Raw genomic sequence first — 27,642 nt, 5'->3', positions numbered from 1 at the left:
TCAGCATTGCGGAAGATCGGAAGGCGGCGGCGGGAGTTTCTGGTTGGGCAGCTTTCCGTCCAACACCACCCATGCCATCTTCAGACCCCAACTCGTGTGAACCTCGAAGTGACAATGCATGAACCACACACCTGCAGAGGAACCGCGGAGCGAGACAATGTTAGTTACCTCGTAATATACCCAGGAGCATTCAATTTCTTTTAGTACTTTCCGTAAGCAGTGAGCGGAGAACAAGCAAATTAAGGATGCTCACCTGGGTTGTCTGCCAGAAAGCGGATAGCAACCCAACCTCCCGACGGGATTGCGACTGTATTTCTCTCGACTGGATCCACCAGATTGAATTTGAGGGGATCTGTTTTGGGGTTGTAGTTACCGAACCCCTGTCCAACCACGAAGAAATTGAAGCCATGGAGATGCAGAGGATGGCTCTCTGCCCCGAGAATGCTTGTGTCCTGCATCACTAACTCTACTCTGGTGTTGAACGGAAGCACCACCACCTTGGTGCCATTGCTCACGAAGGTGTTGTTTGGAGGAGTGCCCGTGTAATTAAACGTAAATGGGGAACAGTAGGGAAATCAGTCGTGTATACTCCCTTAGATTGGCCGAAGAAGTGAGCTTGCAGCAGTGCAGTGGTCGGCAAAATGAACGAGACATTGTTCACGGAGGCTGAAAATTTTGTGCCATTCGGACCCTGGCAAGTTTGGTTCTTGGGGCAGGGGTTGGCACCCAAGCCCACCGTGAAGAAGAACTGTTTGTCGACGCTCTGAGGTACATTGGCTGGGAACTGAGCATTCGCCAAACTACGAAGCTGGTTACTGAACTTGGCAGTGAAGGTACTGTCGTTAAGGGCTGGAAGTTTTGGTTTGAACAGAGGGAGTTTGGTGGTAGAAGACGAATTAGTATTGGGTTTTTCGTACTCGAGGATCCCAGCGGTGGTGGTATTGTCAAATGTTCCAAGTCCAGTGGCGTAGGGTCTGGCTACCATAAGGAAGTTCGCATTTGGATAACTGGGTTTGGTGGTGAGGAGGACATTGGTGGTCTGGCCGGGAGTGATGAGAAGGGTTCCAGTGTTGAAGGGTTTCACGTAGACGGCATCAACTTCCACAACTGTGAGCGTATGGTTGGCAATTCCGAAGAAGAGATCGTCGTTGACTGCAGCGTTGATTAAACGAAGGAGGTAGGTCTTGCCTAGCTTCACCTTCAGCTTATATGTATCTGTACCTTTTGAACAATTGTACAAGGGCCCAGGGAGGCCATTAATGGTGTAAGCTTCCGAGACATTAGGTCCTGTTCCAGTCTGAAGAGCCTGGTTGATTACTGCTTCTGGGTCTGCATTGAACCACTCTCCTGCAAGAATCAAATTCAAATTCAAAGCCTTGTCAGTTAACAACTTCTGCAACATGTTTCTGAAGAGGCGTTTTAGGATCCGAGTCGCTCGACTAACCAAAAATGACGGTGACTTCCTTATATGGTTTGGGAAATGGGTAAGGGACATGGCGCTTGGGAAGGATTACGATGGGGCCATAGACGGTTGCTCGTAGCCATGAGATGTGCGCATGCCAGAAGAGGGTGCCTCTCTGTCCAGTGATCGTGAAGTTATAAACGTAGGTTTGGCCGGTCTGTATGGGACACTGAGTGATGTAGGCTGGACCATCTGCCCATCCACTTTGCAGCTGTCTCACTCCATGCCTGCTCTCCATCCGCCATTAAAGTATCAGAACTATTCAGACACTTTTCTCTCACAAAAAAACAATGCATAGAGAGTTATCCAGAGGGAGAGCTATACCAATGCAGGGTTATATTGTTGGAGATGTGGTTAGTGACTTTAACGATGACTTGATCACCTTCCCTGGCGACAATTTTCGGCCCAGGAAACTGCCCGTTGACTGTCACGATATTTTTTGTATGGCAAAGTCGAGTCACAGTTTTCATCCGAATCTGCATAAGATCATTGAGAAGATGTGATAAATTAAAAGCCCAGTTCCGATCCTTCACAGGCGAAGCTATAAATACATTAAGGTTTGGTGAACTTACGTCGAAGTTGTAGTTCCTGATATGCTTGGCTTGTGCAAGCTCCGGTGAGAACAACAAAGCTGCAAGTGCAAACAGCAGAGCAGCCATGGTTGCAGTTGAGGGAAGAAGAAAACCCATTTCTCTCTTCCTGTCTCTCTCGCTCCTTACGGGCTCCCTCGGAAATGAGATGTGGGGGACTTCGATTGCCAAAAAAGTGTTCCAGCTGCTGCTTATATAGACGACGGAATATTACTTTCGTTGATTAGGTGATGAATCTTTGAAATCATATAGGTACTTTTCTGTAAGGCTGGTGACCTTATCTCCTCTGGCCCATGCTGTTGGTCGTGTTGAATTTTAGAGTGATGAAAAAGTAAGATGATTCTACTAATCAAATTTCATGACAGCCCTGATAATCCCTATCCATACACTTTAATCTAAAATACCTTATCGCTAAAAACCAATATACGTCTTGCATTGATCGATCGATTTATTAAGGAAGTTTTACTTTAAAGGGCATGATCCCCATTAACGCCTGCAGCTTCTGTTCATCTTTCATTTAAACCTGTATTTGCCTAATGAGGAAATCTAAGCTAGCTAACAAGCTGGAACATAGAAACAATTTAAAATCCAAACAAGGGTCGTGCGTGCTCATATCCGTAAAATCTCACGTTTAATTCTTACTTGAAGTCTGAAGATGACGACATCCATGGAACTACCTCCAGCTCTAAGGAATTTCCTACTCACCGCCAGCATTTGTCTTGGTAAACAAGGAAAATCTGTATGCTCCACTAACAAGAACAGTGATACAACCTCTCCTGCTATTATTGATTCCACGAGGAAATGCCATTGACCAAGGTTCACAAACCAGAAATTTAGTGGTTGTGGAATGTACCCTCCATCTTCCAAGTCCTAAATGAACCGAAAAGGCAAAGCAATCCACAGGAGAAGTTTTCTCGTTACTCTTCAAACTGTAGAAACTTCTCTCATCAGGCGTCGTCCACTTTCACCAACCGGCGAAAGAAAGCCCTCTTGACACGAAAACCTTAAGCGCTCTATTCTTCTTGTTCTCTTGTCAAGTCGTAGGCTTCATTACCTTGCAATTAATTTAAGAGGTTTCCTTTAGAAGGTTATTGAAAGGAGTCTTTTAACTACAAGCAGCCTGCGACAAGATTTTCCGTTAGTGCTGTTGGTTGGTGTTGGGAGTGCGAGAGAGGGACGTCCAATCCAACGAGGCCAGGGCAAGCTGATTTACAGAAAATCTTTCTGTAACAGGGCTTGAAACCTATTACCTTAAATTCAAGGACAAGAGAGAATAATTAGTGTAAAGAGTAGAAAGTCAGTCATCAACTATTACCATTATTAGTTGTCGCTGCAACTAGTCTAATAAAAAATCATATCTGGTCTTAAGTAGTTGCAGGTCCGAGTGACCTCCATGGCTAGGTAGAGAGTTCATGTATATTTTATAAGCACCTACATGTTCTTATGCTAGTAATAGAAGCTGAATATATCTCTAGGTTTACCATTTGATTCATATCTGGATCGTGGGCTCAAATAAGTAAGTGTATGTCTCTCTTTTTGTCCACGTAAAGGGGGAAGGGAAGAGGGTCTCTGTGCCCTAACTAGGCTCGAGTTAGCCTCTTGTCTTCGACTGGATTATTATCTTGTATTTTTTGGTAGCTTATTACTCAAACTCTTAATCAAGGTTGGACTCTCCGGGAATTATTTATGTGTCCTTATTACGGACTTTAATTATTTGCAATGTATTATTTGGGCCCAGACCCATAGCAGCATCTGTTATTGTGTTTCTTTGGCTAAGATATTATTATAGTAGGATTTCTCTGTTGTTGATTGTTGTTAGCATTGGTTATTCTGATGAATAAGAAAGCACATGGTGGCCCCAAAATATTATCTTCCGTTGATTACCCTTTTCTCCCCTTATTTGGCATTTTTACTCCTACTATTTGAGAGTTGGTGCCCTATGGAGGGACACTATGATAGAGGAGTTTATTACTACACTTTTGGGCAATGCTTATTGATCCACCAAAGGATAGGAGTGTGCCCAATATCCACTGTGAGTTAAGTCTATTATTCACCCCAATAGGGAATTCAATTTCAAAGTACACTAACCCTCCATCATGAGTTGCAATTCGAGTGTGACATAGATGAATAACTCGAAGACTCATCTGCTTTGCCCCTAGAAGTCAATGTCAATCCCTTTTTTTTTCTCTAATGACGACAAGCCTTGTATTGACTTGGAGAGGATCTCCTGGAATTCCCGACATCGAGTAGGAGACTGGTTCTTGTTGATTTTTAGGACTCCATGATTTAGGTCATGGAGAAAAATAAGAGAGATACCATTGGAAGAAAATTGGAGGTTATGGACTTGATCCAAACCCTCCCCCATAAGGTATATTTATAGATATCAAAACTACCAATATTACAAGCGTACCCTTCACCCTAATAAGAGTGAAAAAGAGATAGGAAATGTAAACTAATTATATCAGTGCCACCCTAATTACATCATATATTCCAATACCCCCCCTCAAACTAGGAGGTAATGGCAATGATCCCAACTTAAACCAAATAACATAAATGTAGTAATAATCTCCTCCATCACGGTGTCCCAAGGATAAGTACGAAACTGGACACACACTCTCAAAGGTTAAATATGAATGATAAAACATAAGTCGAAACCAAACTCAAGGATTTCGCAAAAATATAGTGACAATAATCACTAACATGGGTAATGCTTGTCAATCACAAGATGACGATAAAAGACCCATGGGTACCAATAAACTTTAAACAACCATATGAATAAAAGGGACAACAAAAACAATGCTTTAAAAGGGTTGGCCAATAAGGGTAAGTGAGAGTCAAATAAAGGATGGTAGGAGAAAGGCTGCCAAAGGGTAATGGGTAATGGGTAAAGAGAAAATACGATGCCAAGGCGACCATGTGATTTATTTTTTTAAGAAATTCAAATTTTGCATCAAAAGAACCAGTGCCAACAACAGTAAAGTCTATTGTCACCATATGATTCATATCTGGATCGTGGGCTCAAATAAGTGAGTATATGTCTCTCTTTATGTCCACATAAAGGGGGAAGGTTTCCGATATAAAACCCCATCATAATGCCACCACTATATAAATATTTTTATGACGAAAGGTAAGATTTCTCGTTAAATGACACTTCTAATAACAACTTTTGTTGTCAAAATAAACGACAAAAAATATTATCCATTAAAAGGTGTTTTTAGAACTAATTTAATTTTCATTGAAAAATGTTTAATAATGAAAATTTGTCACTAAAGATTCTTCTAGCAATGAAGCTTTTTTCATCTTGAAATCTTTCTTGTGTTTGAGTTTTTATATGTTGACGAAAATATTTGTTGCTAAAAGGTATATTTTGCAACAAAAACATTTTGTTGCTCTAAAGGAGAATTTTTTATGAAATATTTAGCCGCCCAAAACATCTTTTTAATTTTCCATATATCCCTAGGATATTAATTATAATATTAAAATAAAAAATATTATATTCTAGGGTCTCATGCCTAAAAGTGGCTAGGGTAGACAGAGATCTTGCTGGTGCAAACAATCCTCCTCAAGCTGATGCAAATACATCGAATATTCCTCGGTTGGAGCAAGTCTTATTACAATAGCCTTTGTAAAAAATCTGCTAGATGATTTTTTGAAGGAATGTGTTGCATGATCTTTCCACAATACTTTGTTTCTTATTTCTCCAAGTGACTAGATTTTCTCCTATAGTTGTACAATAATCCGATGCTTATTTTCTATCACTGGGAGAACCAACCCAATTCACATATGCAAAACCTTCAATATTTGTAAGCCGGTGAGACTTATACAACAATCCTTGACCCAAAATTTTCTTTAAATACCTTAGAATTCTTTTGAATGCCATCCAATGAGTCATTCGGGGTTTATGCATAAATTGACTGATGACACTTACAAAATAAGAGATAAATGGACTTGCAACCGTGAGACAGATCAATTTTCCAACTAATCATTGGAATCTACCAAAGTCAACATTGTCACCTGATTCAACACAAAGTTTAGCATTGGGTTCCATAGGTGTATCAATTGGTTTGTACCCAAGAATTCTAGTTTCTTTTAATAGATCAAAAGTATACTTCTTTTGAAACAAAATTATACCTTAACTGGATTGAAGAACTTCTATACCCATCAAATATTTGAGTAGTCCTAGGTCTTTGGTTTGAAGTACTTTGTTCAAATCTTTTTGCACTTGCTGAATCCCCCCAATTTCACTCCTTGTGATAATAATGTCATCACCATATATAGCCATAAGAATCATACTTATTGTTGTTTTTGTAAATACCGATTGATCACTTTCACACTTTGTGAATCGAAGGTTAACAATAACCTTTGTAAAGTTGTCCAACTAGGCATAAGGGAATTATCTTTACCCATAAATAGTCTTATTCAGATGGCATGCCTTCTCCCTCTCAACGACAAAACAAGCGGTTGAATCATATAAACCTCCTATGATAAATCACTATTTAAAAAAGCATTTTAAACATCTAATAAATATATAGACCAATTAAAATTCGTTGCTAGATAAATAAGAACTCATAGTGAATTTTTTTTGCCACTAGAGAAAAGGTTTCTTCATGGTCAATACTTTTATGACTGTTTATAGAATTTAACAACGAGTCTCGTCTCGTACCTAGCAATTGCCCATCAAGATTATATTTCAATATGAAACAATTTGCAACCAATTGCCTTCTTAGATGGTGGAAGGGAATACAACTGCCACCTATGATTCTTATACATTGCTTGCATGTCTTCATTCATGAGAGCATTCAACCATGGATCTTCCGAGGAATCTTCATAAGTAGAAGGTTTGCTAGACGATGATCCCACAACTCAAAAGGAAGCACAACTCGAACACAACTAGTGTGTGGATACAAAATGTGCAATAGGGTGAAATATGCATGATCGAGGTTTTTTATGAAGGGCAATAGGTCTAGTGTCATAAGGAGGTCCATACACAATAAGAGAAGAAGGAGAAGGTATCTCAGGAACATTTGGAGACTCAATAGGTGAGTGATCTACAGTAGGAGAGAGAGGAGTCTAAGGTGCTGATGACACTTCTTCTTGTGGAATAGAGTGATCAAATGAGATAACCGGTTTGGACATCCTTGCAGAAGATGGAAAGCTAGGAGCGAAACTTTTAAAAGATATCGGCATGTGTAGGGGTGCATGGCTAGTAAATAAAGAGAACATCCATAAAAATGGCATAGAATTTTAATTATGTAAGTTGGTGTATGTCCTCTTATGTATTTTTCCTTTTGAAACATGTAGCCCTAAGGGCATGGTAGTCATTGTAAACACCTTCCAAAAAAATATGGCTAATCTTCAAAGAATGTTATATTAGCAAAACAAAGGTTTTCCTCAAGTTAGAGGAGCTACAAACATCCCCTTTGGTTTTGTTGAATAACCCAGAAAGATACATTTGATTGCTCTAGGACTAAATTTGCTTTCTTGGGGACCTTGAGTATGCACAAATGGAACACACCCACACACACAAGGACTCAAAGGAAACATGCTGATAGCATACTGTATCATCAATGTATTACGCAAAAGTTTTGAGAATGGTGTATGATCATGTAGCACACTTGATGGCATATGGTTAATTAGAAAATAAGTTGTAAATATTGTATATGACCAATAATATTGTTGCACATTCATAGATATCAGTAGAATCCTGGCTACTTCAATGAGATGTCTATTATTCCGTTTGGAAACATCATTCATTTGAGGTGTGTAGGCATAGGGAGATTGATGAATAATGCCCTTCGATTGACGAAAACTTTGAAACTAAGATGAAAAATATTCTTTAACGTTATCAAACCTAAAGAACTGAATCTTCTTTTGAAATTATGTTTCAACCGTAACACATAAGGAAGTAAAAATATAAAAACACTTTAGATATATCTTTCATTAAATTTAATCTTGTAACTCTTCTGTAATAATCCATAAATATCACAAAATACTTCTTAAAATGTGAAATATTTGGTACATGAACAGGTCTCCAAACATCAGAATGAACTAAAACAAATGATACCTTCAAGAGATGGAGAGCAATGGTTGAGAATGAGACGTATTTAAAGGTGAAGTGTCTATAGTCAGATAAAGGGGGAGAAATAAATAGATGATGATTTCAAGCGGTACTATGCTGATAATGGAATCAAGATGAAGAAGACCATTCTTGGAAAACCTCAACAGAATGGTGTGGCTGAGAGGATAAACAAAACTTTGAACGAGCGTGAGATTAAATGCAAGATTGCCAAAGATATTCTGGTCTGAGGCTATTAGCACTGCTACCTATTTGATCAACAAAGGTCCCTTAACACCATTGGATTGTAAAATACTAGAAGATATCTGGAGCGGCAAAGAGGTAAACCTTTCTTTCTTGAAATTTTTTGGTTATGTTTCTTATATTTGTATTGATTCTACTGATAGAGGTAGACTTGATGTTAAATCTAAGATATGTTTCTTTATTGGCTATGGTGGTACCGAGTTTGGTTATCGCTTCTATGATGACCAAAATCGTGAGGTTATAAAGAGCAAGAACATGATCTTCAATGAAGGTGCCTTGTGTAAAGACAGGTTGAGAACGAAGTCTAAGAGCACAAGTGATGAAGCCAAGAAGTTTGAAGTGATTCAGTTGAGAGATCTTCCCGTTATTGAGATGGAGAATATTGGTTAGGAAGAGGTGGAAAACATACCCCCAGAAATAAATCTGAACATTCCTATGACTGAACTCAGGAGATTTTCCAGAACTAGCAGACCACCATAGAGGTACTCCCCTAGACTAAATTATATTTCTTTGACTGATAAAGGTGAACCAAAGAGTTATGAGGAAGTCGTGCAAGTTGATGAATCAACCAAATGGGAGTTAGCCATGCGGGATGAGATGGATTCATTGTTATCCAATAAGACATAACAGTCGACCGAGTTACCAAAAGAGAAGAAGGCCTTGCAAAATAAATGGGTGTATCGAATAAAAGACGAACATGATGGCAGCAAGTCGTACAAGGCAAGACTGGTGGTACAGGTCTTTCAACAAAAAGAAGGCATTGACTACACTAAGATTTTCTCTCCAGTAGTGAAATTGACTACCATTAGAACAATGGTTGGACTAGTGGCAAATGAAGACTTGTAATTAGAGCAGTTGGAAGTAAAAATAACTTTTCTTCATGGTGATTTGGAGGAATAAATTTATATGATGCAGCCACAGGTTTTCAAAGCACATGGAAAGGAGAAAATGGTATGCAAACTTCAAAAGAGCTTGTATGTTCTTAAATAGGCTCCAAGTCAATGGTATAAGAAGTTTTACACCTTTATGAGTAATAATAGTTTTTTGAAGTGCTAGGCGGGTCATTGATGTTATGTGAAGAAGCTTGATGACTCCTACATCATTCTATTGTTGTATGTTGATGACATATTGATAGCAAGTGCTTGCAAATAGGAAATAGATAAGTTGAAAAGAGAGTTGTCCAAGAAGTTTGCAATGAAGGATTTGGGTGCTGCAAAATATATCATTGGGATGAGAATTACTAGAGATATTGATGTCTTGAAACTGTCACAAGAAGAATATGAAAAGAAGGTGTTGAGTAGATTTAACATGAATGATGCAAAACCAGTGAGTACTCCTTTGGCTAGTCACTTTAGGCTAACTAAGGAGCAGTCATCTTCTACAGAGCATGAGCGAGCCTACATGGCCAATGTGCCTTATGTTTCTGCTATTGGCAGTCTCAAATATGCTATGGTTTGCACTAGACCAGACATAGCTCATGTAGTGGGAGTTGTGAGCAGATATATGAGTAATCCAAATAAATAACATTTGGAAATAGTGAAGTGGATTCTCAGGTATTTGAGAGGCTCTACAGACTCAACCTTATGCTTTAGAAAGTCAGACTTGGGATTACAGGGTTATGTAGATGCTGACATGGCTGGAGATATAGATGGTAGGAAGAGTACCACTAGATATGTATACTCATTGGGTGGTACAATAGTTAGCTGGATCTCAAACTTGGTAGTTGCACTTTACACTATTGAGGTAGAATATGTCGCCGTGACCGAAGCCAGCAAAGACTTGGTATGGTTACAGTCTTTCTGGGAAGAATTAGGTCTCAAGCATGGAAATAATGTGTTGTATTGTGATAGTCAAAGAGTTTTTCATTTAGTAAAGAACCCTATTTATCATGCCAAAAAAAGCACATATAGGTGCGTTATTACTTCATTAGATCAGATCTTGAGAATGGAGTATTAGCACTTGAGAAGATTCAAGGGAGTCAGAATTAGTATGATAAGTTGACAAAGACTGTTACGATTCAAAATTGAAGTTGTGTGCAACTTTAGTTGGATTTCTCTCTGAGGATTGAGAAGATGTTGTCATTGCAGAGGAGATATTGATGATGGATTAGTCTCAATGAGGGAGACTGTTAAGTTGTAGAGCCTAATTAATGCCTTACGCTGAGTCGGTACGCAAGCTAAACATCACGGTAAGGTCGCTTTGGGGGTTGGAAGGGGAGTGAGCCCCTGCTAGATCCCCAACATATTGACTATTGTCTCATTAAGGGTTGTTTTGGGATTTCACACTTGTAATCTAGATGCCCTAATTTTCTCTTTATATTTTTCAGCACAATTGTTAGGGTTTTATCATCGGAGAAGGATCTTCAGTTGCGGCCTGAGACAGGTTAGAGGAAACACCTATAAGTGTGTGATTTCTCTTGTAAATTATTTCATCTTCATAGTGGATTACTACAATGGTGGAAGACAGGATGTAGTCTCACTTTGAGGCGAACTTGTATAAATCTTGTTTTGTATTCTCAGGCTTGTTTTTTCCTTCTTCTGCAATTATTATTATTGCTCTCGTTAGTTTAGAATTAGAGCGTCTAATTCCTCATAGTAACATCCTCTCAAAAACTATAAATAGAAGCCCTTGGCTTGGGCTAGAGCATCGAGTTTTCTCCCCTTCTCTCAATTCGTTAAACTCCCTTTGCAAGCCTAAAGGCTCTTCTCTTCTCTCTCTTTACCTCTTTTCTCTTCTGTTCTTCTTCTCTTATCCACTCACACTCTACTTTTCTCGAGGTCCTAATCAAGGGATCCTAAATTCAACAACTACCAACTTGAAACAAAAAAACTAATCATAGTTGCATGCTCAATTAAGTTTTGTTATCATTAAAATCAAGAAAGGAATCAATACTCGGTCAATATTCACGAGTAATATGATGTGTAGTGCATATATCTGGTAACCAATCGTTGGAGGGGGCAACATTGATATGTGTTGAAATTTAAGATCCCATGATGCAAAAGTAGAAGGAGATTAAGGGTTGAGAAGAGGAAAAAGAGTTGCAGAGAGATGGTTTATGAGGAGAAGAGTAACAATGACGAATTTAGAGAAGGTGAAAAGAGGAGGAATAGGGTTATGGACTTGTCCAAACCCTCCCCCTTAAGTTTTATTTATAGATATAAAAAGTACTAATATTCAAGAATACCCTTAACCCTAGCAAGAGTGATTTAAAGACATCTATCATAAAATAATTACATTAGTGCCACGATAATTACACCATATCATCAAACACTCTCCCTCAAGCTAGGAGGAGGTAATGGCAGTGATCCCAATTTGAATCAAATTACATAGATGTCGTAATAAGTTCTTCCATCACGATGTCCCAACACTCGACACCAACTCTAAAATGGTAGAAATGGGTGTAAAATATAAGTCAAAATCAACCTCAAAGAATTTCGGCTAAATATAGTAATAATAATCACTAAAGTGGGTAGTGCCTATCATTCACAAGATGGGGATAAAAGATCCAATGGTACCAATAAAAAGTAGAGTGGGTGATGCTAGTCATTCACAAGATGCTGATGAAAGACCCATTGGTACCAATAAAAAGTCTCAAAAGACTTAAAACACCCATATAAATAAAAGGCACCAACCAAAACATTGCTCCAAAAAAGGTTGTTTCATTAAGGGTAGATAGGGATTTCACACTTGTATTTCAGTTGCCATAGTTTTCTCTTTATAGTTTGGGGTGCCACTATTTGGGTTATCATCGAGGATCATCAGTTGTTGTAGAGAGAGGTTAGAGAAAAACACTTGAGTGTGTGTTATTTCTCTTGTAAACTACTTTATCATCATAGTGAATTATTGCAGCAGTAGAAGACAGGATGTAGTCTCACCTCTAAGCGAACCTGTATAAATATTGTGTTTTTTGTGCTTGATTATTTCTTCTTTTGTTACTATTAATGTTATTTTTAGTATTGAATTAGGTCATCTAATTGCCCCACCGGTCCCTTTGTCACCCCTTTCAGCAACGTCTACGCCATGGATGACCACCTCACTGATGCGCTAGGTGGGAATGTGATCGGAAATGCACAAGGTCTTTGGGTCTCAAGTGGCAAGGAAGAGCTCTCCATTGTGATCCTCATGGACTTCGGCTTCACTAGATGCCCCTACAAGGGAAGCTCCAATAGCGTGAGAATCCCAATCCAAACCAACAACATAAGGAGATGACAACCGACAACCCAATAGATTAAATTCAAACTCGTAGGAAGTTGGATGTTCCAATTGTCAAAAAGTTGCAATCTCTTCTCTATCGGATTGGTTGTCTCAATTTATCACCAAATTGTACTTCCTTCACCACTAGTTGGATCCTTTGTTCCACAAAAACCACCGATGACATCCACTTAATTGACGACAACCTTTCGGAGGCCTGATTGATGTTGTTGGAACGTTGTGTGAAGTTACCAGAAGAGGTTGAGCAGTTGGTCGAATTGTTTGTTGACTCAACATGATTGGATTTCGAAGACTTTCGAGGAAACTCAGCCAGAAACTTTGTAAATCATCTTGATTGTCTACTATATTTGGAAGTTTGTTCTTTCATCATCTTTGTTCTGAAGGATCTCTAGCCGTTGCTAAAACTCTTATTGTTGCAGTTTTTTCTTGTTATGATCTTCCATTCCCTGCTTCTCTGGGATATTATCGTTGTTTTATCTTGCGCTCTACTGGCTGACTACCACTATGCTGATTCATTGCTGATCTTTCACTAGTTAATTTTTCTCCACCGTAGAAACAGGAGGGAACCTAGAATACTGTTCACCGAGAAGAGAGGGGCTACTTTTGAACCAACGAACCAATGTATCGACTCCATTACACTTTCGGCCGGGAGGGCGGCGCAGAAGTTCATTTTGCAGAGTCAACCTGTCTTGACCCACTTATTTTCTGTCTTTATTATATGGGTCTGGGACCTGAATTTTATATCAATTCTTTCGCGACTCGGCTATATCGGTCTAATACCTAACTAGGCTCGAGTTGGTCTCTTGTCTTGGATTGGATTATTATCTTGTATTTTTTGGTAGCTTATTACTCAAATCCTTAATCAAGGTTGGACTCTCTGGGGATTATTTATGTGTCCTTGTTACGGACTTTAATTATTTGCAATGTATTATTTGGGCCCAGACCCATAGCAGCATCTGTTATTGTGTTTCTTTGGCTAAGACATAATTATTGTAGGATTTCTCTGTTGTTGATTGTTGTGAGCATTGGTTATTCTGATGAAGAAGAAAGCACATGGTGGCCCCAAAATATTATCTTCCGTTGATTACCCTTTTCTCCCCTTATTTGGCATTTTTACTCCTACTATTTGAGAGTTGGTGCCCTATGGAGGGACACTGTGATAGAGTAGTTTATTACTACACTTTTGGGCAATGCTTATTGATCCACCAAAGGATAGGAGTGTGCCTAATATCCATTGTGAGTTAAGTCTATTATTCACCCCAATACGGAATTCAATTTCAAAGTACACTAACCCTCCCTCACAAGTTGCAATTCGAGTGTGACAGAGATGAATAACTCGAAGACTCATCTGCTTTGCCCCTAGAAGTCAATGTCAATCCCTTTTTTTTTCTCTAATGACGACAAGCCTTGTATTGAATTGGAGAGGATCTCCTGGAATTCTCGACATCGAGTAGGAGATTGGTTCTTGTTGATTTTTAGGACTCCATGATTTAGGTCATGGAGAAAAATAAGAAAGGTACCATTGGAAGAAAATTGGAGGTTATGGACTTGATCCAAACCCTCCCCCATAAGGTATATTTATAGATATCAAAACTACCAATATTATAAGCATACCCTTCACCCTAATAAGAGTGAAGAAGAGACAGGAAATGTAAACTAATTACATCAGTGCCACCCTAATTACATCATATATTCCAACACCCCCCCTCAAACTGGGAGGTAATGGCAGTGATCCCAACTTGAACCAAATAACATAAATGTATTAATAATCTCCTCCATCACGGTGTCCCAAGGATAAGTACGAAATTGAACACAAACTCTCAAAGGGTAAAAATGAATGATAAAACATAAGTCGAAACCAAACTCAAGGATTTCGCAAAAATATAGTGACAATAATCGCTAACGTAGGTAATGTCTGTCATTCACAAGATGACAATAAAAGACCCATAAATTTTTTTTAAGAAATTCAAATTTTGCATCAAAAGAACCAGTGCCAACAACAGTAAGAAAATAATGAACCCAAGGCAAGCAACCAAGGAGTTCTTCTTCAGAAATAATGTCTCAATCAAAGAGATACAATAGCACCAGTTAAAATGGGCCTTAAAATGAGTCTGGGCCCAATAAGTAATCCTTTAAAATAACCCATAAAATAATTCGATGCAAGTCTGTGCACCAAACAATATATTGACCAAGTAATAAGTTGCCAATACCTCAACATAATAATTCAGTCGTAGAAAAAATACCGAATTGCACCGAGTCAAATAGTAGACCAATATATCTAAGTCACTGCAGAAATATGTATAAGTTTTGTTTCAAACACGTATACCGAGGCATAAAATAAGTCGCCCAAGTCAGATTGACCCAGACCCGAGTTGACCCTGACCGAGTTGGTCTGAGTTGACTCGGTTTGGCTGGAGCATAAATAGTACCCTCGGGTCGGCAGGTTGGCTGGTTTGCTGGCTCGACTCGGGCAAGTCCAGGTCTCGGCAGAACAGAGTGGCCCGACTAATTATTTCATGTTACCTAACTTAGGAAATATGAAAAGTATTTCATCTTCCTCTTCTCGGCGCCGCAAAACCGGAGATCACGACGAACAGAGAAAATCCAGGTAGCTAATCAATGGGATCTGTTTCTCGGTATGGAAATGCAACGGCATCAGAAAAATAGAGATGGCAATTAGAGGAGTTTCCGAAATCTTCTGTTAATTAGTTAACAGCAGAGAACCGACGACTCCTTCTTCCCCACTCGCTTCGGTCTCCAGGCAGATTAATCGGCATGATGAGTTTCCGGAAAATCATTTCGAAGATACTCAGCAGATACTTTTTGATCGGAACAGTAAAATGGGGAAACGTCTCCTTCTCCCCCACGGCGCCGAACAGCTCGGGATATGAACTTCTTCTTCCCCTCGCCGACGCTAGTAAGGACTCGCCGGAAACACTATTCTCGACGGAATAAATAATCCAAGGAACAGAAACATGGCTCGACAGTCTCACAACAAAGTCATCTTCTCCGGTTCCGAACAGAGCGGAAAACCAGAGAGAGCTGAGACGTATCGTCCCGGTCACGGCGTTGAACCAGTAATAATTTTTCAAAGATAATATGGCAAAGGAAATAATCCAGCGAAGCAGAGACCAGACTTTCTTCAGAAAAAAATGGCCAGCGAGGGTAGTGCCAGTAACAGCGCATGTCTAGAAGACGATTCTGAATGCTGGACTAAAAGTTTGCCTGGATCTCTCACCGACGCAAAAAACCAGCGGATAAAGTATACCAGGGGATGAAGATCAATGACCAGCCAACCACCAGCCAATATGACCAAAGATGAGAGTCAGCTGATTAATGAGAGGAGCAGGCCTTACTCAGAAAAACATAAAAATAGAACCTTCCCACAACAGTTTGAGAAAGCTGAGCCTGATTCAGGGCCAGAGGATACTGCCCAGGATGGAACTAGCAGCGAGACCAGCCAGCGGGGTCAGGCACCAGATCCTCAAGGCATCGAGCTAGGTCTTATGAAGACAGAGTAAACTTAGTAGTAAAATAAAAAATAAATGAAGTTGTAACTATGAAAAAACAAACCCTCCCCCATAAAGTATATTTATAGATATCAAAACTATCAATATTAAAAGCATACCCTTCACCCTAATAAGAGTGAAGAAAAGACAAGAAATATAAACTAATTACATCAGTGCCACCCTAATTACATCATATATTCCCACAGTTCTAACAATCCTCTCCTCATTGAAAAAAGGATAAAGCTTAAACTCAATGGCGGTGGCAAGTTCTCTACGAGCTTTCTAGCAATCCACTTCTTTTGTTTTGCTCATCCAGGCTGGCTTTGTCTCCTGCAGAATTTTCCCACCACAGTTTAAAATTTATCCACTCCAGAGTGGAATCAGACAGGTTAGTGATTTCTCTTTTTGAGTATGGAAGTGTCCATTGTTGCAAATAAACATCAAGACACAGGCCTAAACTCCCACCATTTTAAGTTTAGCAGTTGCAACATTCTACGACGACGAAGTTTATGCTTCCATCAAAATTATCTATAGATTGGGGTTTCTTGTCCTGAATCCATCTCGACATCTACTAGCACCAAATGCGTGTTGTCTTGTTTTCATTAGACACCTCAAAGGAAATATTCAAAATCAGAGTCGCTAAGATAGATGCCTGGTGTTCTTGGTATTCTTTGTGATGTTATTGGACCTTTGAAGTTTTGCATCCATCAACACCACTATCGAACACGATGCTGGAATTGCTTCTTTCACGAACTTCTCTTCGATTTCTGTATTTATTAGATGGGAAAAAGGTTTCCTAAGTGGCTAGTCATTTTGGGATAGAGCCTTCAACCAAATTTAACAGCTTCTAGTCCTTGGTTCATTATAGAGTCTTTCAAATCAGAGAAGGGACCAAGCTCTTCCTTCGTAGCAGTTTGACTTAACTACTAGATGATCTTCTTGATACTCAGGGATGTCAGAAACGACCCAGTGCTGGATATAGGTCCTGTTTCAATTTCAACAAGCTACCAGATGATGGAAGCTGTAGTAGAATGTGGCTAAAACGACTTAAGGTCTGGGCAATCCAGCAACTAAGAGGTTATGCAACTGTGAAGAAAACCTGATCTTAATTTGGATGATCTCAGTGATGATAAACATTGAGGGCAGAGCAGAGAGAGGATTTGAGAAATGGGGAAGACAACGAAATAAAGGAGAAAATTAAAACTTGAGCTAAAAGACAAGAACCAATGAAAGAAACTAACAAAGTGACATTGTAATAAAAAATTTAAATAAACTAAACTAATAGAAAGATGATGGATATGAAAAGAAATTGTTTATGTGGGTTGAATTAATTCATAGGCATCCTCTGATTCCATGAGAGCATACATGGAATTTTGAGTTAAATTAAACTATCCATATTCCAATTATACCTATAGTACAACTTTTAAAGATAAGTGTTAGACCATTTAAACAACTCTAACACAAATAAAAGTTTAACAATACTAAAATTCTTCCTCATTTGAAATTCTTCCTGTGAGACTTTTTTCCTCTGTCAGTAATATTACACATCCCATTTCATGGTCTGGCTGGATGAATAACTTCAAACTACATGAATGTTAGAATGATTATTTCTTACATTCTTTCAGCCAAATAATAAAAAAAAGACTAGTCCCATGTTCACTATAGTTGTTATTATTATAAAAATACAAAAACGTTACTTGAAACTACAATAATAAGAATACCTCCTTCCATAGCCACCATCAATCCTCAATATAAACCCCTTGAAAGGGATTCCTCTTCTCCTCCTCTACATGCTCAAACTATTGGAACCACTCACACATATAATTTTGGTAACCCTAGGTCTCCCTACAAACTCTTTTAACCTATAGGTCACTGAAACTATTTACCTAAATTTTTTTCCGCATATAACAAATAACACACAACATAATCAATATTGAGCTTAAGAACCATTGTATACACAATAAGACAAAAAAAATTAATTATGTTACGTTAGCTAAAGTGTACAACTCGATGAAATCATACTCCTAGTATGCTTTGAATTACATAACCTTCTTCTGTACATGCATTCTCAAGATGTGTCCTAGAAAAGTGGTGACGTTATTGCAATTATCCTTGACCGTTAGGTTGTAGCTATCCAAAATTTTAACCGGGAGCTTCTTCCCCTTGTTCTTTTGTAGCACCATATCAACCATGAGACCTCATATTGGCTATGCCCTCACTTACGCAAAGGTCCAACTACAAAAGTATCCATATAATTGAGCAATTTCAATACTATATATAGGTAACTGTTATGGACTCAATAATACTGAGTCGTCTACTTTACTTTTATTATTTATGTTGCTTTTAAATTTCGAATTTTATTGATTTGTAATAAGGCTTAAAGGTAGGGGTAGAATTGGGTTTTTAACCCTAACCTATGTTGATGTTAATTACCCTATTTAAGGGGTAAGAATGGAGAAATAAAACCTAAGTTCGGATTTAGCTTAAACTAGAGTACATTATGTTAATCTAGGTTCTCCTGGAGGTCCCTCTTCTGGGATTTTGGGCGTGAACCTTTCCTTCAACGTTGGAGCTTGTGTGAGTGGTTTGGGGAGGTTGAGAAGGGAAGAGAAGAAGAAATCTCTACCTGACGGGGTGGAGAGAGACCTGGTGTTTCACGGAACTAAGGAGGAAGAAGGGTTGCGTGAACCCCTTCTTCAGCCAAGGCGAGGGCGAAGGAATTGCTGCTTCATCGTGATGGCAAGAGGCTTGCCTCATTCACGGAACCGAGGATGGAAGACAAAGGAAGAGAATCGAACCCTGTCCGGGAAGAAGAACTCTTCTCCCTTCACGGCGAAACAGGGTCCCTTCACGGCGAAACAGGGTCTTTCACGGCAAAAACAGGGGAGACGACTTACCTAAGTTAAAAAAGGTAAATTGAGATTGATTTTCCTAAGTTCATAAGGTTGAAGTTTTATTATTAAATTACCTGCATGAATAGTGGTTTACCTATGCGTGAATAGTGTCTGAACTCATTTGTGAGAGAAAAAGAATTTTGTTTCCAACTTAGAGTGGTTGGAGACAAAATTCTTGGTTCTTTACGGAGTTTAAACCCGTGTATGTGCTGGATTCATCAGTATCTCGCCGAGTTACTAGATCCATGGCTAGGGACCATAACAACTTGGTATCAGAGCAGGGTAACCCGGCAGAGAGAAGCACCAATGAATACTTTGAATTGCTTGAAAGAAAATTTGATACTGTCCTAGAGAGGTTCTCAAAAATTGATATCGATATGGAGACCTTGAAGGGAAGGATGGATAGCATGGAGAATGGTCTAGCTACTGGCAAGAAATTTGTTGCATTGGAGGAAAAATTCACTCTCAGTTTGGAAACCTTGAAAGGAAGGATGGATAACATGGAGACTGGTCTGAGCACTGGCAAAAACCCAATTCCGGGAGACCATTCGCAGATCAGAGGGGGAGATGAGTTTACTAGACACACGAGTTTCTCGGGTCAGCAAGGACCCTTCATTCCGGGGGGACACCTCAACCAGGGGGGAGGCATTGTACCCCTCATTCCAGATCAGAGAGGAGGGACCATTCGTATAACAGAGGGGGAAATGAATTTCCAAGGTGCATGAGTTTCTCGGGATAGCAAGGACCCCTCATTCCGGGGGGACACTTCTACCAGGGGGGAGACACTGTTCCGAGGTATACTAAAATGGAATTCTCTACTTATAATGGGTCAAAAGACCCTTTGATATGGTTATATCGATGCGAAAAAAAATTTAGCCATCAGCGAGTCCCAACCTATGACCGAGTCAACGTAGTTGTTTTCCACTTACTAGGGGAAGCACAACTTTGGTACCAGCTAGTTGAAGTTGATAGCGAGGTGGTAGATTGGGATGAATTTAAACGACTGTGTTCTCTCCGTTTTGGTCCTCCGGCTTACAGTAACCCTTTGGGAGATTTGATTTTACTACGCCAAACTGGGGCCGTGGAGCAATATCAAAAATTGTTCCAGGAAAAATTAGCACGAGCCAGCAGTATGGTACAAGTGGATCAACAAGTGGCGCTATTTACAGTAGGATTGATGGAGGCCTTAAAGCTTGAGGTAGAGCTCTATGCACCTGTTGACTTATCCAGCGCTATGAATATAGCTCGTGCTTTAGAATTACGACAGTAGGCACAGCACAGACGACCTCCAGGGTCAGGGGAGCGCATTCCTCCGAGAAACCACCCGGGTATTACTTTGACTAGGGATCCGAGATCTAGTCATCCTACAACTCCTTATATAAAAAAAATTGACAAGTGCTGAGATGGCGGAACGACGGGCTAAGAATCTATGTTACAACTGTGATGAACCATATCGGGTTGGGCATCAATGCAAAAGATTATTTTTGATCGATAAGGTTGAAGATGAGGATATCGAGGTGACAGAGGATATGATTGAGGAAGAACCATCGGACATCTCCCTGCATGCCATTACTGGGCAGCAATCGGCCACAACTACACAAAATGGGAGTGGCTCGACAACTTTCACCAGGTCTACCCAGCTTCCGAGCTTGAGGTCAAGCTCGGTCTCCAAGGGGGGGGGGGGGGGGGGGGGGGGGGGGGGGGGTGTTGTAGATGTTATGGACTCAATAATACTGAATCATCTACTTTACTTTTATTATTTATGTTGCTTTTAATTTAGAATTTTATTGATTTGTAATAAGGCTTAAAGGTAGGGGTAGAATTGGGTTTTTTAACCCTAACCTATGTTGATGTTAATTACCCTATTTAAGGGGTAAGAATGGAGAAATAAAACCTAAGTTTGGATTTAGCTTAAACTAGAGTACATTAGGTTAATCTAGGTTCTCCTCGAGCTCCCTCTTCTGGGATTTTGGGCATGAACCTTTCCTTCGGCGTTGGAGCTTATGTGAGTGGTTTGGGGAGGTTGAGAAGGGAAGAGAAGAGGAAATCTCTACCTGACGGGGTGGAGAGAGACCTGGTGTTTCACGGAACTAAGGAGGAAGAAGGGTTGCGTGAACCCCTTCTTCAACCAAGGCGAGGTCGGAGGAATTGCTGCTTCATCGTGACGGCAAGAGGCTTGCCTCATTCACGGAACCGAGGATGGAAGACGAAGGAAGAGAATTGAACCCTGTCCGGGAAGAAGAACTCTTCTCCCTTCACGGCGAAACAGGGTCTTTCACGGCAAAAACAGGGGAGATGATTTACCTAAGTTAAAAAAGGTAAATTGAGATTGATTTTCCTAAGTTCATAATGTTGGAGTTTTATTATTAAATTACCTGCGTGAATAGTGGTTTACCTATCTGTGATTAGTGTCTGAACTCATTTGTGAGAGAAAAAGAATTCTGTTTCCAACTTAGAGTGGTTGGAGACGAAATTCTTGGTTCTTTACGGAGTTTAAACCCATTGTACGTGCTGGATTCATCAGTATCTCGCCGAGTTACTAGATCTATGGCTAGGGACCATAACAGTAACTTGGAGGAAATCACTTCTAATTAAAGTGAAAGTTATATAGGTTCATCACCTGATAGACTGTAAGAAGAAGAGGTCTCATCATCATCCTCTCCTATGCAAATAGATGACTTTGCGTCCACATTTGAAAGGCCATTCTATTGTGGCTCTTGCATTGGTTGCTCTACCTATGGTCAGTCTACCTAATTTTTCTTCTTCTTCTTCTTCTTCGAGATTTTCTTATTCTTAATTATTTTCTCATCCTATTCCTAATTTTATTTCCACTTGTAGATTTTTCTTTCAGTTGTTGTTCATTTTCAGCTGCCTTATCTTCAATTGTTATTCCCATGACCTATCGGATGTCTCTGAAAACATCCAAGGAGAAGAGCCACTATGGTCAATAGTTATTCCCATGACCTATCAGAAGCCTCTAAAACATCCAAGGTGGAGAACCTCTGGACGAGAAGAGAGCAGCTATGCATGATAACCATGTTTGAGACTTAACTTTTCTATGGAATGGCAAGAAACCAATGGATTATAGATGGGAGTTCATTGTTGAACACAATCCAAAATGGCAGCATTATGTTACTCGAAGTATGAATAGTTACAAAAGGCTACACTCAATTTTATGACATATATTAAAATGAAACTTTCTTGGCTGTTGTCAAGTTTAATTTGGTAAGAGTTTTTCTCTCTATTGTTGCCTCTTTATTAATGCATGTTAATAATGTTTTCCTTAATGGTGATCTTAATGAGGAAGTCTACATGACACAATCATCTGACTTTATGATTGAAAGGGAGAAGATATATCAGCTAAAGAATTCCTTTTTTGGGACTCAAAGAACCTCCTAGGCATGGTCAGATAAGTTTTATAAGGTTATAGAAATTTTTCCTTATTATAAATACCAGGAATCAAGATATTCAGATCCGATAAATATTTAGATAGGAAACATCTACTGTTCAAATACTATTTCTATATCCTACTTAGATTTTCAATTCCACTTATTCGATCCTTCCTTTTAGTGTTAAGGATTTTGTTAAGGTAATGTTACTGTATATTTCTCCTCCCTTATCTTTTTGCCAAGGCACAAAAAGGTGCCCTTACTTGAAGTTACAAACTCCAGCTTGAAAGGAAGCCTTGAAAGGCAAATATGAAACAATTTTACATAACTCTCATGGAAAGAAGCTTCAAAGAACGAATCATTTTAGTGTTATTCGACTTCTATTTATTTTAGAGTTTTTTTATTACTATAAGACTTATTTTTAGGAGTTGTGAACTTAACTAAATTAATATGTATTAATCTATTTTTAAGCAATGCTTTTCTAAATCCAGAAGCTTGGAAAAAATGAGGCTGAAGTTTCTATGATGAGTGGAGCGGATTGTCTTCGTGTTGATTTGACATTCATCATATTTATTCATCTTTTCCGAAGTGTAACTTATATCCTAGATGTTATACAATTACGGTCAAATTCTTCTTATGAAAGAAAATTTTAAAACATTTGAAAATAAATAAAATATTTATAAAAACTAAATGCCTTGTTGCCAAAATTTCCAAATGAATAAGATAAATATAAATTGTTTCTTATTTTAGTTAAAGCCAGAAGTAGATTGCATGGGATGTAGCTCACACGATGCGGGGTTCTATTGCCCGAATCTCCATTTTAGAAGTTATCTTCAATTTCTAGAACTTCTTTTGAATGTTCTGAAAGGCTATTTGCTTGAATCTAAGGTCCGTTACCCTTCATCTTCATTTTAGAAGTGACCTTAGTTTTTCGTAATTTCTTTAGAAAGCTCTTAAAGTATATTGGATTAAATCTCAAGAGCTTTATGTACTAGTTAAAGCTTCTACATAGAACTAGTTGCAAATATACGGAGTTAATACTTTTCATGAAAATCTTCAATTAGAGTTTAGGGTTTAGGGTTTAGGGTTCATGGCCGATTATCTACCCGTTCTGATTGAATAAAGAGATTTTTAGGTTTTTACCCAATTTTTAAAACTTAATTAGATAAATGACGACCATTTGAACTTATTTAGAAAAATACCCAACTTTGACTAGTCAATTGTACATGTGTACAGTCAAAGGTGACACGTAGGTTTTGACCAATTACACATCGCTACATCATCAAGGCACATAAGCAGTCGGTTAGCCGATTGACACGTCAATTGCCACATCACCCTTTTGACACATCATCTCCCATGTAAGATGCCACTTCATTAAAAGGGTTAATTTTTTAATTAATTAATATGTTTTTTTATAATTTATTATTTTAAATATAAGGTAATAAAAAGTGTATTGATATATTTGATTTTTAAAATCTAAAATAAAATTTTCAAAATTTTAAATTTATATATATTTTAAATTGATGATAAGAGGTATTCCATGGATGATGACGAGGTTTGCCATGTTATATTTTAAACTGTGGGTTTTTTGTCATTTAATGATGTGGCATCCTACATAGGCGATGTTGTGTCTGTAAGATGATGTGTCAGTTGACGTGTCATTCGACTCACATAGTATTAATTTGGCATGATGACATGGCAACACATAATCGATCAAAGCTTACGTGTCACCTTTGATTGTAAACATATGTAGTTGACTGATCAAAGTTGGGTATTTTCCTAAATAAGTTCAAACGGTCGTCATTTATCTAATTAAGTTTTAAAATTTGGGTAAAACCTAAAATTCCCTTGAATAAATAGGTCTTATTGCGTCTGATGCACCTAAAATATGAGGAGAACCTGTAAAAAAAAATTGACAAATTGTTGGGAAATTAATCATTGTATTTTCAGGCAAGAGTCCGTGAAACACACCAATAGGCCAGCTCAACATTCGTCTGACTGGTCCTGTTGTCGAAGTACGTCCTCAAACAAAAGAATAATAATAAAAAAATTAAGAAAAAAAAAATGAAATTGATCAAAATCAGCATTGCGGAAGATCGGAAGGCGGCGGCGGGAGTTTCTGGTTGGGCAGCTTTCCGTCCAACACCACCCATGCCATCTTCAGACCCCAACTCGTGTGAACCTCGAAGTGACAATGCATGAACCAGACACCTGCAGAGGAACCGCGGAGCGAGACAATGTTAGTTACCTCGTAATATACCCAGGAGCATTCAATTTCTTTTAGTACTTTCCGTAAGCAGTGAGCGGAGAACAAGCAAATTAAGGATGCTCACCTGGGTTGTCTGCCAGAAAGCGGATAGCAACCCAACCTCCCGACGGGATTGCGACTGTATTTCTCTCGACTGGATCCACCAGATTGAATTTGAGGGGATCTGTTTTGGGGTTGTAGTTACCGAACCCCTGTCCAACCACGAAGAAATTGAAGCCATGGAGATGCAGAGGATGGCTCTCTGCCCCGAGAATGCTTGTGTCCTGCATCACTAACTCTACTCTGGTGTTGAACGGAAGCACCACCACCTTAGTGCCATTGCTCACGAAGGTGTTGTTTGGAGGAGTGCCCGTGTAATTAAACGTAAATGGTGGAACAGTAGGGAAATCAGTCGTGTATACTCCCTTAGATTGGCCGAAGAAGTGAGCTTGCAGCAGTGCAGTGGTCGGCAAAATGAACGAGACATTGTTCACGGAGGCTGAAAATTTTGTGCCATTCGGACCCTGGCAAGTTTGGTTCTTGGGGCAGGGGTTGGCACCCAAGCCCACCGTGAAGAAGAACTGTTTGTCGACGCTCTGAGGTACATTGGCTGGGAACTGAGCATTCGCCAAACTACGAAGCTGGTTACTGAACTTGGCAGTGAAGGTACTGTCGTTAAGGGCTGGAAGTTTTGGTTTGAACAGAGGGAGTTTGGTGGTAGAAGACGAATTAGTATTGGGTTTTTCGTACTCGAGGATCCCAGCGGTGGTGGTATTGTCAAATGTTCCAAGGCCAGTGGCGTAGGGTCTGGCTGCCATAAGGAAGTTCGCATTTGGATAACTGGGTTTGGTGGTGAGGAGGACATTGGTGGTCTGGCCGGGAGTGATGAGAAGGGTTCCAGTGTTGAAGGGTTTCACGTAGACGGCATCAACTTCCACAACTGTGAGCGTATGGTTGGCAATTCCGAAGAAGAGATCGTCGTTGACTGCAGCGTTGATTAAACGAAGGAGGTAGGTCTTGCCTAGCTTCACCTTCAGCTTATATGTATCTGTACCTTTTGAACAATTGTACAAGGGCCCAGGGAGGCCATTAATGGTGTAAGCTTCCGAGACATTAGGTCCTGTTCCAGTCTGAAGAGCCTGGTTGATTACTGCTTCTGGGTCTGCATTGAACCACTCTCCTGCAAGAATCAAATTCAAATGCAAAGCCTTGTCAGTTAACAACTTCTGCAACATGTTTCTGAAGAGGCGTTTTAGGATCCGAGTCGCTCGACTAACCAAAAATGACGGTGACTTCCTTATATGGTTTGGGAAATGGGTAAGGGACATGGCGCTTGGGAAGGATTACGATGGGGCCATAGACGGTTGCTCGTAGCCATGAGATGTGCGCATGCCAGAAGAGGGTGCCTCTCTGTCCAGTGATCGTGAAGTTATAAACGTAGGTTTGGCCGGTCTGTATGGGACACTGAGTGATGTAGGCTGGACCATCTGCCCATCCACTTTGCAGCTGTCTCACTCCATGCCTGCTCTCCATCCGCCATTAAAGTATCAGAACTATTCAGACACTTTTCTCTCACAAAAAAACAATGCATAGAGAGTTATCCAGAGGGAGAGCTATACCAATGCAGGGTTATATTGTTGGAGATGTGGTTAGTGACTTTAACGATGACTTGATCACCTTCCCTAGCGACAATTTTCGGCCCAGGAAACTGCCCGTTGACTGTCACGATATTTTTTGTATGGCAAAGTCGAGTCACAGTTTTCATCCGAATCTGCATAAGATCATTGAGAAGATGTGATAAATTAAAAGCCCAGTTCCGATCCTTCACAGGCGAAGCTATAAATACATTAAGGTTTGGTGAACTTACGTCGAAGTTGTAGTTCCTGATATGCTTGGCTTGTGCAAGCTCCGGTGAGAACAACAAAGCTGCAAGTGCAAACAGCAGAGCAGCCATGGTTGCAGTTGAGGGAAGAAGAAAACCCATTTCTCTCTTCCTGTCTCTCTCGCTCCTTACGGGCTCCCTCGGAAATGAGATGTGGGGGACTTCGATTGCCAAAAAAGTGTTCCAGCTGCTGCTTATATAGACGACGGAATATTACTTTCGTTGATTAGGTGATGAATCTTTGAAATCATATAGGTACTTTTCTGTAAGGCTGGTGACCTTATCTCCTCTGGCCCATGCTGTTGGTCGTGTTGAATTTTAGAGTGATGAAAAAGTAAGATGATTCTACTAATCAAATTTCATGACAGCCCTGATAATCCCTATCCATACACTTTAATCTAAAATACCTTATCGCTAAAAACCAATATACGTCTTGCATTGATCGATCGATTTATTAAGGAAGTTTTACTTTAAAGGGCATGATCCCCATTAACGCCTGCAGCTTCTGTTCATCTTTCATTTAAACCTGTATTTGCCTAATGAGGAAATCTAAGCTAGCTAACAAGCTGGAACATAGAAACAATTTAAAATCCAAACAAGGGTCGTGCGTGCTCATATCCGTAAAATCTCACGTTTAATTCTTACTTGAAGTCTGAAGATGACGACATCCATGGAACTACCTCCAGCTCTAAGGAATTTCCTACTCACCGCCAGCATTTGTCTTGGTAAACAAGGAAAATCTGTATGCTCCACTAACAAGAACAGTGATACAACCTCTCCTGCTATTATTGATTCCACGAGGAAATGCCATTGACCAAGGTTCACAAACCAGAAATTTAGTGGTTGTGGAATGTACCCTCCATCTTCCAAGTCCTAAATGAACCGAAAAGGCAAAGCAATCCACAGGAGAAGTTTTCTCGTTACTCTTCAAACTGTAGAAACTTCTCTCATCAGGCGTCGTCCACTTTCACCAACCGGCGAAAGAAAGCCCTCTTGACACGAAAACCTTAAGCGCTCTATTCTTCTTGTTCTCTTGTCAAGTCGTAGGCTTCATTACCTTGCAATTAATTTAAGAGGTTTCCTTTAGAAGGTTATTGAAAGGAGTCTTTTAACTACAAGCAGCCTGCGACAAGATTT

General features: G+C 39.6%; 1 protein-coding gene and 1 pseudogene across 1 annotated transcript; both read right to left on the bottom strand.

Moving 5' to 3' along the window:
- On the bottom strand, positions 1-2,194 carry LOC137965552 (laccase-17-like; annotated as a pseudogene).
- Positions 2,195-24,372: 22,178 nt separating this feature from the next.
- Positions 24,373-26,650, bottom strand: LOC137965528 (laccase-17-like). The gene is made up of 5 exons (XM_068811792.1): positions 26,491-26,650; positions 26,243-26,394; positions 25,901-26,145; positions 24,709-25,803; positions 24,373-24,586 (listed from the first exon to the last, which is right to left on the bottom strand). The coding sequence occupies exons 1-5, from the start codon at positions 26,605-26,607 to the stop codon at positions 24,456-24,458; spliced, it is 1,740 nt and encodes a 579-aa protein (XP_068667893.1). The 5' UTR covers positions 26,608-26,650; the 3' UTR covers positions 24,373-24,455.
- Between the last annotated feature and the right edge of the window lie 992 nt (positions 26,651-27,642).

The sequence above is a fragment of the Aristolochia californica genome, unplaced genomic scaffold, assembly GCF_029961685.1.
Source record: "Aristolochia californica isolate CCGP_79_NKW_82.1479 unplaced genomic scaffold, dmAriCali1.0.hap1 SCAF_5, whole genome shotgun sequence".
Lineage (NCBI taxonomy): Eukaryota > Viridiplantae > Streptophyta > Magnoliopsida > Piperales > Aristolochiaceae > Aristolochia > Aristolochia californica.
The sequence above is the reverse complement of the archived record's forward strand: the minus strand, read 5'-3'. Positions and strand labels throughout refer to the sequence as shown.